The sequence below is a fragment of the Euprymna scolopes genome, chromosome 36, assembly GCF_053919585.1.
Source record: "Euprymna scolopes isolate OS-2025 chromosome 36, ASM5391958v1, whole genome shotgun sequence".
Lineage (NCBI taxonomy): Eukaryota > Metazoa > Mollusca > Cephalopoda > Sepiida > Sepiolidae > Euprymna > Euprymna scolopes.
This window is the reverse complement of record NC_136517.1, coordinates 94,745,097-94,761,855: the sequence shown is the minus strand read 5'-3', so window position 1 is coordinate 94,761,855 and position 16,759 is coordinate 94,745,097. Positions and strand designations below refer to the sequence as shown.

The 16,759-nt window shown below is 35.5% G+C and overlaps 1 protein-coding gene across 1 annotated transcript in view; it reads left to right on the top strand.

The window, feature by feature from the left end:
• Positions 1-55: 55 nt before the first annotated feature.
• LOC145260685 (tRNA pseudouridine synthase Pus10-like) overlaps positions 56-16,759 on the top strand; it is a 91,371-nt gene continuing 74,667 nt past the window's right edge. The window contains exons 1-6 of the mRNA XM_080119070.1: positions 56-198; positions 3,236-3,370; positions 5,311-5,445; positions 9,074-9,160; positions 12,931-12,965; positions 16,137-16,248. Coding sequence (XP_079975196.1) covers positions 178-198; positions 3,236-3,370; positions 5,311-5,445; positions 9,074-9,160; positions 12,931-12,965; positions 16,137-16,248 — 525 coding nt within the window. The 5' untranslated portion in view covers positions 56-177. The remainder of the gene's footprint in view (positions 199-3,235; positions 3,371-5,310; positions 5,446-9,073; positions 9,161-12,930; positions 12,966-16,136; positions 16,249-16,759) is intronic.

Below are 16,759 nucleotides of genomic sequence, written 5' to 3'. Positions count from 1 at the left end.
TTATAATATTTAAAGCAACCATTTATGCAATAAAATTTATATTGGAAATTTTTTTTTACATTTTTATTTACAATAATTTATATTATTTTATCAGTAAGTTTAACGTTTTAATAATTGATCGATTTTTATCCAATGAATTACTTCTAGCACGACATTTTCGTCTGAATTGGTTTTAAAATGGCGGCGCCCATATTTGAGGTAGAGTCACGCTTTTCACTTTTATTTAATTTAATCTTTTTTCGTACTTTTGCTGAGTACAGATTGTGCTATAAAATTAAAGCCGTGGTTCACCGTTAGGTGTTGGAATGCGTTTGATTCTAATTTGTTGTGCAATTTCCAACAGTCTGATACGACCATGATCCCCGGCACAATGTACTTGTTTAGGTGCCTATGCACTTATGTTACCGAACTATTTTTTATTTTTAATAGTATTTTCAAGTTTCACGATATCTTTTTTGGTAAAACTATACAAACACCGTGACAGCGAATTAACCCTAACCCTAACACTAACCCTAACCCTAACCCTAAACCTAACCCTAACCCTAACCCTAACCCTGTCACGGTGTTTGTATAATAATACCTCTTTTTTTTTATTATTTTTTTTTTATAGAAATTGTTAGGTGGAAGTACAGAATTGTTACAAAACACCCTCTCTTCTCCATGTTAAGAATGGCTTTCTCAATAATAACGTTATTATTTCAGCACGGTAATCTAAGTACATAGTTTATCGCCGAAAATGGAAACGTCAATTTTTTTTTTTTCGGGCACCTGTCAGAGGAAGAAATCAGTATTTTAAACTATGACCGAAGCAGGAAATAAATAGCAAAAAAATTAAACTAGATAATGAATAATGATTACTTTCGGAAATAACTAATTATTACGTACTGTCCCAACCCCACCATGTTAACGGTTTTCTATGTTGGGAAGTGGGGTTTGGGGTTTGTATTACTGTACACATAGATTCGAAAAAGTTGTCAAAAAACAAATATATAACAAATAAATGTTATCAAAGGCAAGATAAGTTACTTTTCTACCTAACTGGATATATTTTTCGTGTTTTTATTCAATGTAACATGTTTATTCAGTTCGAAAAACATGCAGTGTTTACCGATGTATTGGAAAACTCAAAATGGCGCCCAACACTCTCTTTAACATGGTAAGTTTGGGAAAAGGTGTTATAAATAATAAACTAGACAAAATACTATTTAAAAAACACCGAATATATGTTAACTTATGTCACGGTAACATATAATGAGCGAATTTCTAACAGCATTTTGTCTAGTTTATTATTTATAACATCTTTTCCTGAACTTACCGTGTTAAAGAGAGTGTCGGCCGCCATTTTGAATTTTCCAATACATCGATAAGCACACTATGCTTTTCGAGCTGAATAAACATGTTACATTGAATAAAAACACGAAAAATATATCCAGTTAGGTAGAAAAGTAACTTATCTTGCCTTTGATAACATTTATTTGTTATATATTTGTTTTTTTGACAACTTTTTCGAATCTATGTGTACAGTAATACAAACCCGAATTACTCCACCCTCGAAAATTCCTTTAAATTACCACTTTTCTAGGTTTTCGGGGTCGCTAAAAACGAAAATAACGTTTAAAATTACGGCAAACGAGTAGTTTCTAAGATATGAACAACTGTTAGTTTTAAAAAACTGGAGGATCACTTTTCTATTTAACTATTTATTTAACGTAAAATGAGCACCCACGTTGTGGCCACGATTTTTTTCGGGGTTGGGGGACTTTCTTTTCATCCTCGGAAAATCCTTTAAAATTTCCACTAACGTTTAAAATTCCAAGAAACACGTAGTTTCCAAGATATGAAGAAATGCACTCACTTTATAGTCACTTTTTTTTTAGGGTGGGGGGACTGCCGGTTTGTTTTTCGGGTACTAGTGCACTTATTGATCCGTGCTGAAATAATAACATTATTTTAAAAGCCATTTTTAACATGGGGAAGGGAGGGTGTTTTGTATCTATTCTATACTTTAATCTTACAATTAAATAAAAAAAACATATAAAACTTTGATTAAACTTGGAAATACGATTTAAAAAATAGCACGGATCAGTAAGTACACTAGCACCGTTTTTCGTTCCTTTTTTGGAGGGGGATATTCAATTATAGAACTTGTATAGTTTTTAACAGGTGCTTATACAGTTTAATTAACCGTTTTAATGTAAGTAACGCGCCGACATTATCCGAGCAGAACTGTTTAATATTTTACAAAAATTCTGTTTACATTTGGTGGTAGGCAAGTGGAGGGGCGGGGAGTGTTGTGGCGGCCGCGGTGTGGTTCACTGGACATTTTGTCTTAAGTCAGTCCTATGCAAATGCATATAAGCTTGCGACTAAAAACGGTTGGAAATTTGCACAATTTACAGACTAACCCATCTTTAAAAAGCTGTATCTTCAGATCTTTTTAAGATATTATAATGAAATTTTGAATAAATTATCATAACACCATGAAGATTCAGATGACTCTTTACAACCATCTCACTTGATAATTTATGGACAAATTAGCATATTACAGTTTCATTTTAACAGCTTTAAGTAGAAAAATCATAAAAAAACAGCTAAAAAAAAAAGTGAAATATTCTGATGGACATTATCATTTGACTGTAGTGTATCACATCATGAAAACTCCCAAGATGGCAACTGAGAAATCCCAAATGGCCACGACGTCGTGATTCAATTATTATTCAAAGAAATTATGGTGCTAATGCACTTACTGATCCGCGCTATTTTTCAAATCGTATTTTCAAGTTTAATTAAAGTTTTATGTTATGTTTTTTTATTCAATTGTAAGGTTAAAGTACAGAATAGGTATAAAACACCCTCCCCTCCCCATGTTAAGAATGGCTTTTTAAATAACATTATTTCAGCACAGATCACTCTCTGAAAAGAGTACCAAAATTATTAACAAAATATCGCTTGTAGCATATCAAATAAGTATATAATAGGTACAAAATACCCTCCCCTCCCCATGTTAAGAACGGCTTTTAAAATAATAACGTTATTATTTCAGCACGGATCAATAAGTGCACTAGTACCGTTTTATTTTATTTTATTTTATTTATTTTTTTTTTACTACTTTTACGTTTTGTAAAAAAAAAAAAAAAAAATGCCCATTTTTCTATATCCGTGCATGTTGTTTGAATTATTTGTAAATGTGTTGTTTTTTTGTTTTTTTTTAAACTCTTTGACTTATTTCTCACAGAATGAATTCTTCAGCAAAAATGAAGAGACTTTACAAGAAGCGACAAAGATGTTGGTCGACATCGGATGTTGTACGTATTGTGTGCTCCGTTTTTTGGGTGAAAAGCAACTGCATTATTACAGGAGAAATGAAAAGGTAGGGGAAAAAAATGTTAAAGTTTTGTTTTCAACGTTTTGTATTTCTCATCTAGCAATGTCCGCAGCAGGTTCTTTGTGGCCTTGGATCAGGTTCTGGATCAGAGCCCAAAAATTTGTGGAAAATGAGACCCCAGAGATGTGACCCTCTCATGTCGGCCATTTTCTTCTTGTTCTTACATACCACTCAACATTATTTGTTTTTCACACTGTAAGGTAAAAAAAAAAAAAAAAAACTTTATGAGGTTATACAGGGTGACCCAAAAAGAACAGAGGACATTCAATTGTTTTTCTGAGCATTTTACAGTCAACGGAGAAAAAAAGGCCAAAGATCCTAGTGTTTTGATGTGATGCATTGAATATAATAAACTAGTTATGACCAAAGTTTCATTTCATTCGGACAAAACACTAAGAAACGGGGCCTAATTAGAGTTGGGCCCGTTTTTTGGGGGGGTCACCCTGTATAAGAAGTTAATGTAGTTTGTTTACAACCATTGTTTAGTGTGTATATAACAAAAATTTTAATTTATTGGAGGCAATACAATGCAGACGTTTAACGGATAAATAAAAACTGAAGTAAATAAAGATATGATGGTGGAATAAGCTATGCAGCTTCACCTTTATTGAGACTCTGCAACAACAGATGCCACATACAAATTCAATACTTCCAGGCTATGAGCCACTATTTAATGTAACTTTAGAACAACATCTTAGACACATGTAGTTGTTATAAAAAAATGCTACATTGCCTCCAAAGAGGCAACGCCATTACAATATCTTTAGAAGATGGAGTTCCTATTTTTCCCTCTATGTATTTAGTCCTCCTACCACCACTGCCGGGAGGAAATCTACACGTTATACACATCTTGTGATTACACCAATTATAACTGTATCATAAACACATAGACATAACACAAGCTTTCCCTTTTCTGCTTCATAAATAATAACGGCTCCTTTTAAAAATCTGTCCATTCTGATTGGCTGAGCGCTGAAAATCCTTGAATTCCAGAATTCAAATCTACTAAATAAACGAACGCTAACTAACATTAAAACATGGCATCACTAACAGACATGGTTTAAAGCCCAAAATTCTTTTTATTTTTCATACAATAAATAGTACATGTCATTATTAAACAATTTTCGGGACTCATGCAAAGAGTAATTCGTGCTGAATAATAATGTTATTATTTAAAAAGCCATTCTTAACATGGGAAGGGGAGGGTGTTTTGTACCTATTCTGTACTTTAACCTTACCATTGATTAAAAATCATATCATAAAACTTTAATTAAACGTGGAAATACGTTTTAAAAAATAGCGCGGATCACTCTCTGCATTAGCACCCAATTTTCTTATGGACATAGGTTACCATGCTGTTTTTAGAATAGTATTTACAAGCTCTTACAACTCATTTAAATTAAAGTCAGTAAAGCGTTCTATTTCCGCTCCAGTAAAAAATAGAATCAATTTTTTTCTGAATCCTGATCGAAAAGTTGTTTCAAATCAACTATCTATTAAATTGCTAATAAAATAATAACCCAGCAAAATAAGATGTCTACCTTCGAAAAAACTGTATATAAGAAAAGCATATCTTAAATACAAAATTGTGTTTTTGTGTAGTTTAGATTTCACCATTTCCTTATGTTATTTTTTTAAACTTTGTGCCTATCACCTTCCAGACGCTGTGCTTACGAACAACATGTAATACAGCCAATTATTTATAAAACTATTTGTTTTTTGAATTTAAGTCTTTCACAGGTTTCAAAAATAAAATATTTCTTTTGGCATAATCTGGTTTTGTATTTCATTTTAGTTTTTACTTAAAACTCGGCATCAGGCGGCCATCTTGTTTATTCGACATAATCGTTAATTTTTGCCATTTTGCACAATTGTATTTTGCTTGTTCTGATTTAAATTTATTCTTGTTTCTTTTCCCCATGCAGGCTTCCACGGAATTGCTTGTGGATCAATTATATTCTGGCGGGAAGTCTCCAGAAAGTGTTCTCAAGAGGGAAAAACCATGCATCACCTGTTTGGGAATTCTACAGAAGTTTTGTTCACAAGAATTTACTGGAGAGGTATAGTTTGCTTTTTGATTCAGAAAAACAAAATAATAGGTGTTCTCTAACGTGTCCATTTAAGAGCCAGATACGTCCTAAAATGGAGTACTGTTGCAACATGAGGGGAGGTGACTGCACACAGCACTCTTTCCTGTCTTTACAGGGCTCAGAACTTATCATTAAACAGTTTATCCTGCCTTGACAGAGTTCAAAAAAGACTTTGTAACCTAGTGGGAGATGCCTTTTCTCTTCCCGGCAACCCCTTTCCCACAGAAGAGATGTTGCGAGTCTGTCTCTGCCCTATTTTATTTTTATGGCAAGTCCTCATCTAAGCTCCAATCTATGGTGCCTCCTTGCCAAATTTTCACGAAAAGCACTCGTCTAGCTGAAACCACTATCAATAATTTCCCCCCATTCTTTATCTAATCCTAAACCTAACTGTAGATTCCATGAACAAAGCTTTCGAACTCTCTTCTATTTGCCTGCTTTTCAGTCAGGCCAAGATCAAAGTGTAGTATCTGTTCTGATGCTACACTTCAATTTCTTGTTCTCAATTAATGGAGGAGAAATCTTTCACGACCGAGACAATTTAATTGCATCCCTGTGGAATTGTCTTCCGTTTTCCTGCTTTCCGGCTGACTACAATATGGTTGTGTTCAAGTCTAACGTGAATAAGTTCTTGATGAGCCGTTCTATATAAGTTAACAAATTTACCAAATTTTCATTACTAATGATTACTATATTGTCCAATGTCTACTGTACACTCTTTGACCCTTATCCTTGAGTGACCTCTTGGCCTTGATAAGTGGTGATGCTTATGTAAAAAAAAAAAAAAAAAATTTATTTTGGGTTTTTTTTCTCCACATTTTAAAAGAACTTTGAAATCCGGATAATGTCCTTTTCTCTTCTCTTCTCTGCAACCTCTTTCCCACAGAAGAGATGTTGCGAATCTGTCTCTGCGCTGTTGTTACTTTCACAGCAAGTGCTTATCTGAGCTTCAATCTATGGTCCCCTTCCCTGCAAAATTTCCACAACAAGCACTCGTCTAGCTACAACCGCCATCAATAATTTCCCTCGTTTTCTATCTGCCTAAATCTAAGCCCAAATTCCATGAACAAAGTTTCTTTCCTAGAACAGAAGAGACGTTGCGAGCCTGTCTTTGTTTTATCGTTATTTCCATGGCAGGTGCTCGTCTGAGCTCCAATCCCTCGTCCCCCCCCCTCGCCAATCTTTCACGAGAAACACCCGTCTGGCTGAAACTACTGTCAATAATTTTCCCCACTCTTTATCTGTGCCTAAATCCAAACGTATATTCCATGAGCAAAGCTTCTTTCTTAGAACTGCACGCCAGTGGAACTCTCTGCCGCTTGCCTGTTTCCCACCTGACTACAACTTGGTCGTCTTCAAGTCCAACATAAACAAATTCCTGACAAACCGCCCCCTTAAGACACTCTATCAAAAACCCCAATACTAAGGATTACTACAATACTATCTCATTGATTACTGTAGACGCAATAACCCTTATCCCTGAGTGACGTTCGCGCCTTGATAAGTGGTAACCCCCATGTAAAAAAAAAAAAAAAAAAAAAAAGAACTGCCCATCTGTGGGATTCCTATCCATGGGTCTGCTTTCCAGCTGATTACAACATGGCTGTCTGCAAGTCCAATGTAAACAAATTCTTGTTGAGGTGCCTGTTTAAATAATCAATTTATACTAACGATTATTATGCTACTTTCTCACTGACCACTTTACACTTGTTAATCCTTATCTTCGAGTGGCCTTCACGCTTTAATAAGTGGTGACTCCCGACTCTACACAAAGGGGACATAACTCGGAACAAATATTTTAAATTACTTGTCATGGCTGCAATATTTCTTGTTTATAGCAATAGACTTTTTTTCTTTTTTTTTTTTTACTAAAAACACAATAGCAATTCAATGAATTTTTGTAATTTTTGGATATATTACTATTTTCGACATGACAATTAAGTACATAGTATTGTTTTTGCTTAAAACGACATATTTAAAAATCTATCTGTTGAATCTATCTTAACAAGCACCTTTTCAGGTTCCCCCCGACAAAAGGAGGGTGGACCTTTAAATTCACGTTTGTCCGTTCGCACTTTTTTCAATAACTATGTCTTGGAATTTAAAAAAATTTTGGCACAAACATGAAGCATGATATGAGCAAAAGAAAGTAAGAAAATGGATTTTCCAGGAAAACTCTGGTTACCTCTCTAGGGGCTCCTTTTCAGGTTAAAATGGCTAAAATTGACACTTTTGTGCTTATTAAAAAAAAAAAATTGATGCTATGAATTTTTATAAAACTTTCTGAAAAGTTGTAACTGATTTCTATATAATTTTGTTTGTCTATACTTCACGATAACTCTTGGGTGTGCCTCAGGGTCTCTTTTAGGTCTAATAAAGACATTCTATTTTTTGGGACTTTTTTTTTTACCATATTTGTCCAAAATTTTCTGTTTATTTCTATTTATTAGCAGTTTTGCATGGTGCTGAACTCAAATTTAAATATGTTAAAGCCTTGGGGACTTTTGGGGCTAAATGGGGATGGGGGGGGGGCAAATGATGGACTTAGTCATTTCTTTTTTTTTTTTTGCATGGTGCAGAACTCAGATTTACATATGTTAAGGCCTAAAACTGCACCATTTGTTCATTTTCACAAGGATTTGATGTCCCCTGGGGACTTTTGGGGCTAAATGGGGAGGAGGGGGGGTCAAATGCTGAACTTAGTCATTTTTTTTTGTTTATGCCTCGTTCACTGTGCACTCACAGGGAACCACGCATGCTTCACTTGTTTGCACTAAACTCATTATGAAAATGTTTTTGTCGAAGATTTATGCTTTTTCTGTTTTAAGCAACATTGAAGTGCTGGTATTTTGAGAACTTACACAGTGATTTAATTTTTAATATATGACTATTTTAACGTATTTATTTGCTTCCCCACCAAAGCAAATTAGGCACAAGGCCATTTTTAAGGTGGGGTAAAAACCAGCTCCCCTAAAAGTAGGCAAAAAGAGTGCTCTCTGGTTACCAAAAATAATAATTGTCCCAGTATAGAGGGTTTCTCCTCCATTGACTGGTACAAATTATCTTAAGTGCAGCATCTGCGGAACAGATACTACACTTTGAGGTATTTATTTGCTCCCCCACTGAGCAAATTAGGCACAAGGCCGATTTTTAAAGTGAGGAGTGAAGGGGAAATGGGGACCAACTCCCTGGGGAGTAGGGGAGCTGGATAGTGACAATTGGTATGAAGGGTTGCCCCTACATTGACCAAGGTCTTATATGTGGGGTCGCCCCCACATATGGTCTTTGCTTGTAGTATCTGCCGGAACAGATACTACACTTTGATCCTGGCCCAAAGGCCGAGAACAACAGAAAAAAGGCAAGCTTCTTTTATTATTATGAATATGACTATTTTAAAACTACTTTGAAATATTGAAATATCCAAAGTATTTTTATGGTCAATTGGCATTACTACTTGAATGTTTTTTGCTCAGTGTTGGTGCTTGTTTTTTGTTTGTTTGTTTTTTGTTTTTGTTTGTTTGTTTACGCTAAACTCGTTATGAAAATGTTTTTGTCTGTTTGAAGCAACATTGAAACTAAAATTTCTTACAATTCACAGATTATCTCAAACGTGAAATCATCTGGTTATGTTTTTTCCACATACCTATGTTCGCTGATGCTTCCGGTGTCCCTGATTGTCCGACAGGTAATTTACTTACTTCAATTTTACAGCTACGAGGGGCGTGCAATAAGTAATACCCCGACCCACTTCCAGTTGTCTGATCTAGCTGAAATTTTGCATGTGCAATGAATTATATCTCTACGGGTTATGTGGCAAATTACAGCTCTGAACTAATTGTGGTTTCTGTTTTACAGGTGTTTGAACTGAGTCAGGTGTGAAATGGAGCCTGTTGAACGTCGAGCAGTGATCCGGTTTTTGTATTTGAAAGGACGCACACCACAGGAGACTTTTGATAAAATGAAAGAAACTTATGGTGACAATGCCCCATTATATGACCTTGTAAAATGCTGGCATCGTGAATTCAAACATGGCCGGAAGTCTGTGGAAACAACTCCCAGACCTGGTCGCTCCTCTTTTGCCATTGATGAGACATCTGTTCGTCAAGTTGAGGCTGCCATTTTGGAAGATCGGCGCATTACTATTTGCCAAATAGCCCAAGATGTCAAGACTAGTACAGGGTCTGTGAAAACTATCATTCATGACCATTTGCATATGTATAAGGTGTCTGCCAGATGGATTCTCACACCATTCCAGAAGCGAGAACACGTCAAGTGCTCGAGGATGAATTTGGAGATGTGCCAAGAAGATGAGTCAAAGTTTTTCAAAAGACTGATTACACAGGATGAAACCTGAGTTCATCACTATGATCCAGAGAACAAAGCCCATTCAATGCAGTGGAAGCACTTGGACTCCCCACCTCCAAAGAAGGCAAGGGTGCAGCCCTCCGCTAGCAAGGTCATGCTCACAGTCTTCTGGGACCAGAACGGAGTAGGGATGACAGATTTCCTGGCAAAGGGTACCACAATTACAGGAGCCTATTATGCTTCACTTTTGAGGAAATTAAGGGAAGCTATCAAAATCAAGAGGTGAGGCCAGATCAGCAAAGATACCCTTCTTCTGTAGGACAATGCTCTGGTCCACAACTCGCATGTCGCCAGATTAGAAGCACGGGCGTGTGGTTATGAAATCCTTCCCCATCCTCCCTACTCTCCTGACCTTGCATCCTTTGACTTTCACCTCTTCCCAGCCATGAAGTTGTTTTTGAAAGGAAAGCGTTTCCCAGATGATTCAGCCTTGATTTCTGAAGTCACGTCATGGTTGGAGGACCAACCTGGGGTGTTTTACAAAAAACGGTCTCCAGAGCTGCATCAAATGATGGGAGAAATGCATAACTCTGGGTGGTTCCTATGTAGAGAAAGACTAATAACTGTGCCAAGTTTCGTTGCTCTACTGAAGTGGGTCAGGAGCATTACTTATTGCACGCCCCTCGTATTGTCTCTATTAAATTTGTCCTATAAAAACAGATTTTTTTTCTATCATATTGTGATTCAGCTGCACCTTAACTGCATATCCGTTAACAATCTATAAATTATTCTGCTTGTTCCATACCTACGCTTTGAAAAAGGTCAAATATAATTTTTGATGGCCAAACTGTTTCAAAAAGAGCCAAATTTGGCTTTAAAAAGGCCAATTTAGTAACCCTAAACAAAAATATGAGAGTGACCTCCTTTTGATTTAGCCTCGTTTTCGGATATTATTATTTTTTTATTTTAATACTAGCAATGGTGCATCCAATCTTTAATGGTCGCAAAATACACTTAAATATATTTTAATTCATGCAGATTTCGTATTTATTATTACAGAGCCAATTCTCTATTGAATATTATATTGTACCTAATATATAGTACTGATTTCAAAAGATTTTTAAAAAATGACTTTGGTACCATCAGCTAGAATCGAAACTGAAACATTTAGTACTCCAGCCACGTTCCCTACCATTTCAGCTACCTACAGATGGATAAGAAAGATTTAAAATCAAATCATTTCAAACAATGAATGAATTTATGCACGAAAGTAGTAGAAGTATGTCGGCATACCCAATATATAATTGGTAGTGATTTTAAAAGTTTAACTTGACTTTTGACTTGGGTGTCATCAGCTAGGATTGAAACCAAAACATTTAGTGCTTCAGCGGAGTTTCCTACCAATGTAGATATCAAGAGATAGGAAAATAGATTTAATGTTAAACGACTTGAAGAAATGAATTGGATTTGGACATACGCAGAAAAAAAATATGTCAGCAAGTTGAAATGAACATTTTGCCTTTCAATTTGTCGATATATTTCTGTATATGTGATTCATTTTACTCGTTATAAACCATCCTTAGTGTATGAATACAATTTCCTGTTAATTTCAGTGTATAATAAAAGTTTATCGGTTAAATATTTTCGTACATACACACACACACACACATATATATGATGATGATTGCAACGTCTTGTCATGTTACATGATAAGGGCTGTCCCCTGTTCATGTAAGTATAAAAATAGAGAGATTAGTTAAAATGAAAATAAGAGAAAGCAGAAATCGAACCCTGGACATAAGTTTTAAAGAACAATAGGTTTAAATGGAATGTCCAGTAAATTGTTAATTCGGATGAAATAAATAATAAATAAACTATTCAATTGTTAAAAGAATGTGGATAATAAAATATGGTTAAATAAATTAGATATGTAGGTTAAATTCCTTTGTGGAAACAACACAAGAAAAATAGGTTATTGGGAAATCAATGTCGGAAACATGCAAAGTCGCGCATGTTGAAACACGTGAATTTTGCTCACGTGGCCGGGATGCATGGATTCTCAATATAGGAAGTGGGAGTTAGTTGGTCACGGAGAGAGTCAGAGACAGTCAGAGAGACAGTCAGGGGAGACAGACAGGCGGACGTCTGAAGCAAGACGTCACTTCAGAAACTAAGATGTGAAACTTTGAGTTCTTAATGAGGGAATCTCGACCGGTCGTATTAAATAAATTCATCATGTGTTTTGGATAAAGCTCATCTTTGTGTTTGTGATTTCTACAAAAAGGTAAATTGTATTGTTATTATATGCCTGTGTTATAAAATGTCATTACATACACATCTCTCATTACTAATAAGAACTCTCACAAGAAAAAGCATCACTTATAATAGTCTCTCTCTAAGACTCTTTAATGAAACAACTATATAACAGTCAGACGAGTGCCACTCCCTCAGACACTTAAAGTCCATGAGCCCAAAAATGACTTCCATCGTCACAGGACCATTTTAATAGACAAATGCCTGAGGGAGTGTCTATACATAGATGATGTTACAGAGTCTTAGCTTTGTACGACAGCTAAGTCTCTCTCTTAGTTCAAAATGTTGAGATCCAGCAACAAGCAAGAGCAAGATAGCCAGCAATAAGTTAAACTGCAGACCAGCTTAATACGGGTACTGGTCTCCCGCTTTATGGTTTTTTATATCAGATATTTGCTTCTCCTAGAAAGGTTGCCTTCACCACGGCTTACGGGAACCCTCTCCACCCCAACACACGTATATACACACACACACACAAGCACACGGTGCTAGTTGGCCGTTGACCCATAAAATGGGTTCATTTGCCCTTTGGAAGGTTTTTGTTTTTAATCCTTCAGGGAGACTAGCCATCCTCCTCACCAAACAAGTTTGGTGGGGGAACCAGTTTAGTCACTGGTGACCCAACCATGAGGCAGGTAGTACTGGGTTACATGGTACCAGTAGCATATGACATTACATATATATATACGCACACGCACACATAAATACATGCATACACACATACATGCAGACAGGTGCACATAGACAACCACACATACACACATCTATCGTTTTATTTAAATAGATTGAAAATATTTCTTTCTAAATTTTTGTCTTTGATTTTTATTTTCCTTACAGCATTCTGTTTATTTACAACTAAGAGAAAAATTTAGGTAAATATTTTTTCCACTTTTTCAATTTTTATGCCTTTTTTACTTTTTCTTTTTTTTCGAGTTTTGGGGTCTGCTTTCTTTTCGGATCCTGGATATCCATATTTGCTGTTAGAAGCTCCGAATAGTGTTGCAAAAATCCTCATTTCATACTTTAGCTTGGATCATTGACCACTTGTTTCATTGCTGGGGGTAGAGTTGGCTGAGCAAAGTCTGAACTCCAAGCTTTTTTTTTTTTTTTTTTTTTTAACTGGATCTGCACGAACATTGATGTTATTTTTATTTTTTGTTAAGTCAAAACTCAAGCATGTTTTGCAAGGTCAAAAATAAAAACATTTTCCTCTACAAAACAATAAAAACCAAACACGACAAATAAATATTTGAAGATATAAAGAACTTGAAGCATAAAAACTATTTCCATAATTTCATGAATTTGGCATCAAACATCCTAAAAAAAAGTCGATTTGCTGTAAAACAAAGAATCCAAATTATCTCCCTTATAATGAGAAATTTTATCAAAATAATCTCCAAAATATTTATTGAAATGCAGATTAGAATTGAAGGGAATTTCGTGATACGTATTGTATCTATATATCTGTGAAAGTGTGTGTGTGTGCATTTTCCTACCAAATAATTCTGTGAATTTTCGGTCTAGAGACTCGAAATTTAACATAAGGAGTATTAAGATTTGGGAAAATCTTTTAATCGGTCTTTGGCCAGAAATTTGGCTGTCAAAGGGTCAAAATTCAACGATGTGACCTTTGAAAACTCTACCAATCTCCTCCGCCAATTTTGGGTCTAAGCACTCGAAATTTTAAATGTAGGTTACTTGGACATGGATCAAACTTTTTAATTTTATTTGAGTCCAAAACAATAAATGTTAAGGGGTCAAAATTGAGGTCAAAGTTAAAAAAAATTACTCAGCCAATTTCTGGTCTAAACATTTGAAACTTTACACAAAGTGTATTCAGACATAGGGCAAGCTGTGTAATCGGTTTTTGGTTGAAAATTTGGCTGCAAAGGGTTACAGTTCAACAGATTTCACCTTTGCGGTGTCTAGCAAGCTATTCAGCCAATTTTGGGTCTAAACATTTGAAATTTTACATAAAGGGTATTCAGACATGCAGCAAGCTTTTTATCAGTTTTTGGGCGAAAATTTGGCTGCCAAGAAGTCAAAGTTGATAGAGTTGACCTTTACAGACTCTACCAAACTCTTCTGCCAATTTTGGGTCTAAAGATTTGAAATTTTAGATGTAAGTTACCTGGACAAGAGTCAAACTTTATATATATATATACACACAAAGTTATGAACAGTACATAAGGCCCGAGTAAAGCTGGGTTGAACTGCTAGTTTTATATAAAAATCGCAAACAAAACATGAAGCCACTTGATATAAGGAGTTAACAAGAACGGCAGATGATTATTGCAAATGTCTATTGGCTTTAGTCATGAAAAGATTGTTGGAAGAAGGAAAAACTGAGCTGTATTAGAATGAGGTAATAAAACACTGAATTGGTGAAGACCAATAGACCAACGAGCCAAAACAAGCTGGAACAAAGGAAGCAGAATAAATGGTAGCGCCAACCAAATTATTGATACGTTTCTGTACGTTATCAAGACCCTTTAAATAAAACAGATTCATGTCATATGTTGTATAATGAACCAATGTCGATAGACTGGCAGCTGTAACTAGTGCAATGTATACAGTTAGAAATTGGAACTCATTGTTTTTAGATGAGAAAAAGGGTATGCAGACATGCAGTAAGCTTTTTATCAGTTTTGGGGCGAAAATTTGGCTGCCAAGAGGTCAAAGTTGATAGATTTGACCATTGCAGACTCTACCAAACTCCTCTGCCAATTTTGGGTCTAAAGACTTGAAATTTTACATGTAGGTTACCGGGACATGAGTCAAACTTTATATATATATATATATATATATATATATATATATACACACACAGATATATGCACATAAAGTTATGAACAGTACATAGGGCCCGAATAAAGCTAGGCTGAACTGCTAGTTTTATATAAAAATTTCCCCCCCTAAACAGATTGGCAGTTGTAACTAGTGCAATGTATAGTTAGAAATTGGAGCTCATTGTTTTTAGATGAGAAGTTATTAGCACAGGGAGATTTGTTGTTAATAAAAAAAGAAAGTGTCAATTTTTTTGTTTTTTAATTCAGATTATCTCTCGATTGGTACGTTCAGGTCTGTCTGCTGTTGCTCCTGATCTCCATGCCATAGAGAGGTTGCTGATAAGAAAGTGTGTGGGGGGGGAGGCAATCAGATTACAGATACGTGTCTACAATTTATCAAGAACTCTCAAATGGGACAGCTTCACCAACCCAACTATGACAACAATACCTAAATGGTCTGATCGTAGATTTGTAGAGATGAAGAATAGCTTCAGGTATGAGAAACTATTTAGAGCGATAAAAATAACCGACTTTGTAAGAAGCAGAAAGAGCAATGGATTTAATATATGAATTCAAAGAAAGATTTGAGGATAAAGAAAGACCAGGAAGTTTCCGAGTCGATTTCACTTGATTGGTTGTTTTTGTTTTACGGCATATCAACCCTTTTCAGGTTATTTAATTCCGAATCCAAAGATTTTGAAGAAAAAATTTTTAATAGAATATATTTGTTTTCAAGTTGGTTTCTATTTAACCCATAGTTGGGACCCTAACCAATCTGGGTCAGAGTGGACCTGGGAGCAATGGCAATTAAAGGGTGGCTCCCCACTCCCCAAAGCCCACAAGCTGGGGCCTCATCGATTATGATGATGAATTTAAGAAAACACTTGGGATTAATCTAAGAAAATAATTATTTCCCTTGGACGGTAAAAAGGAGTGACTGTCCTTGGATTTTGAAGTCGGTCGTATGATACTTTGAGATGCTCACACACAGCTCCAAATCAAGAGACTATATCATCGCATATCCTATGGTTTAAATTTTTATAATCTCAATCGTAACTTGTTAAATAAATATGTTAAATGTTCCACTGAGTTTTTGTATCATTTTTATGCAATTATTTCACAGCCAATAACCATTTTAAACCTGCAACAATAACTGATAATAAATTAGAAAAAAAAAGTATCTTTGTATGAATTGTCGATGCAATTAAATTGTTGTCTTTGTAGTCATACGAAATTCTCTGCTTGTTTTCATAGTGAAATGTATCATGGAATTTCGGATGATGACATTCCAGCCGTCAAAGAAGTTTGGAAATGGTACAATGGTCCTATATTGTCGGAAGCTTTAGGCGTGCCATTCAATCTGAAGGTAAGCGGAATGGATGTCGTTACAGTTTTTCCTGTTGATCATAAAAATTAAATTTTCATGTGTGTTTATTCTTTCCTTTTTTATATTATTATCAGTAATTATTAAGATTAAGCCTTTTCTTCTCTGTTCATAGCATTTAAATTTTCATACATAATTATTCTTTCCTTTTTTATTAATAACTAGCGGGGGTGCCCAGCCTTGCCCGGGAGTTTGGAGGTGTGTGTTGAGAACATTAAAAAAAAAAAAAGTGATAATAGGGAGGCAGGCAGGCTTGAACCCGTGACGCGAAGACGGAAAAGAAAGAGAAAGAAAACCTTGTGTCTTACCCCTACTCCATGAGGCAACCGGAAGTGTAAAACGTTCTAATTTAACGAAGTCAATCAAAAACTTGACTTGCGGAAATGGCGTTGCTTTTAAAGGTCGTTTTTTTAAGTGGTGGGGAAAAAGCAGCTCATCCCATATTTGGGCTGGTGCATCTGCTGCTAGTCTCTCGCTCCTTGACAAGGTTCAA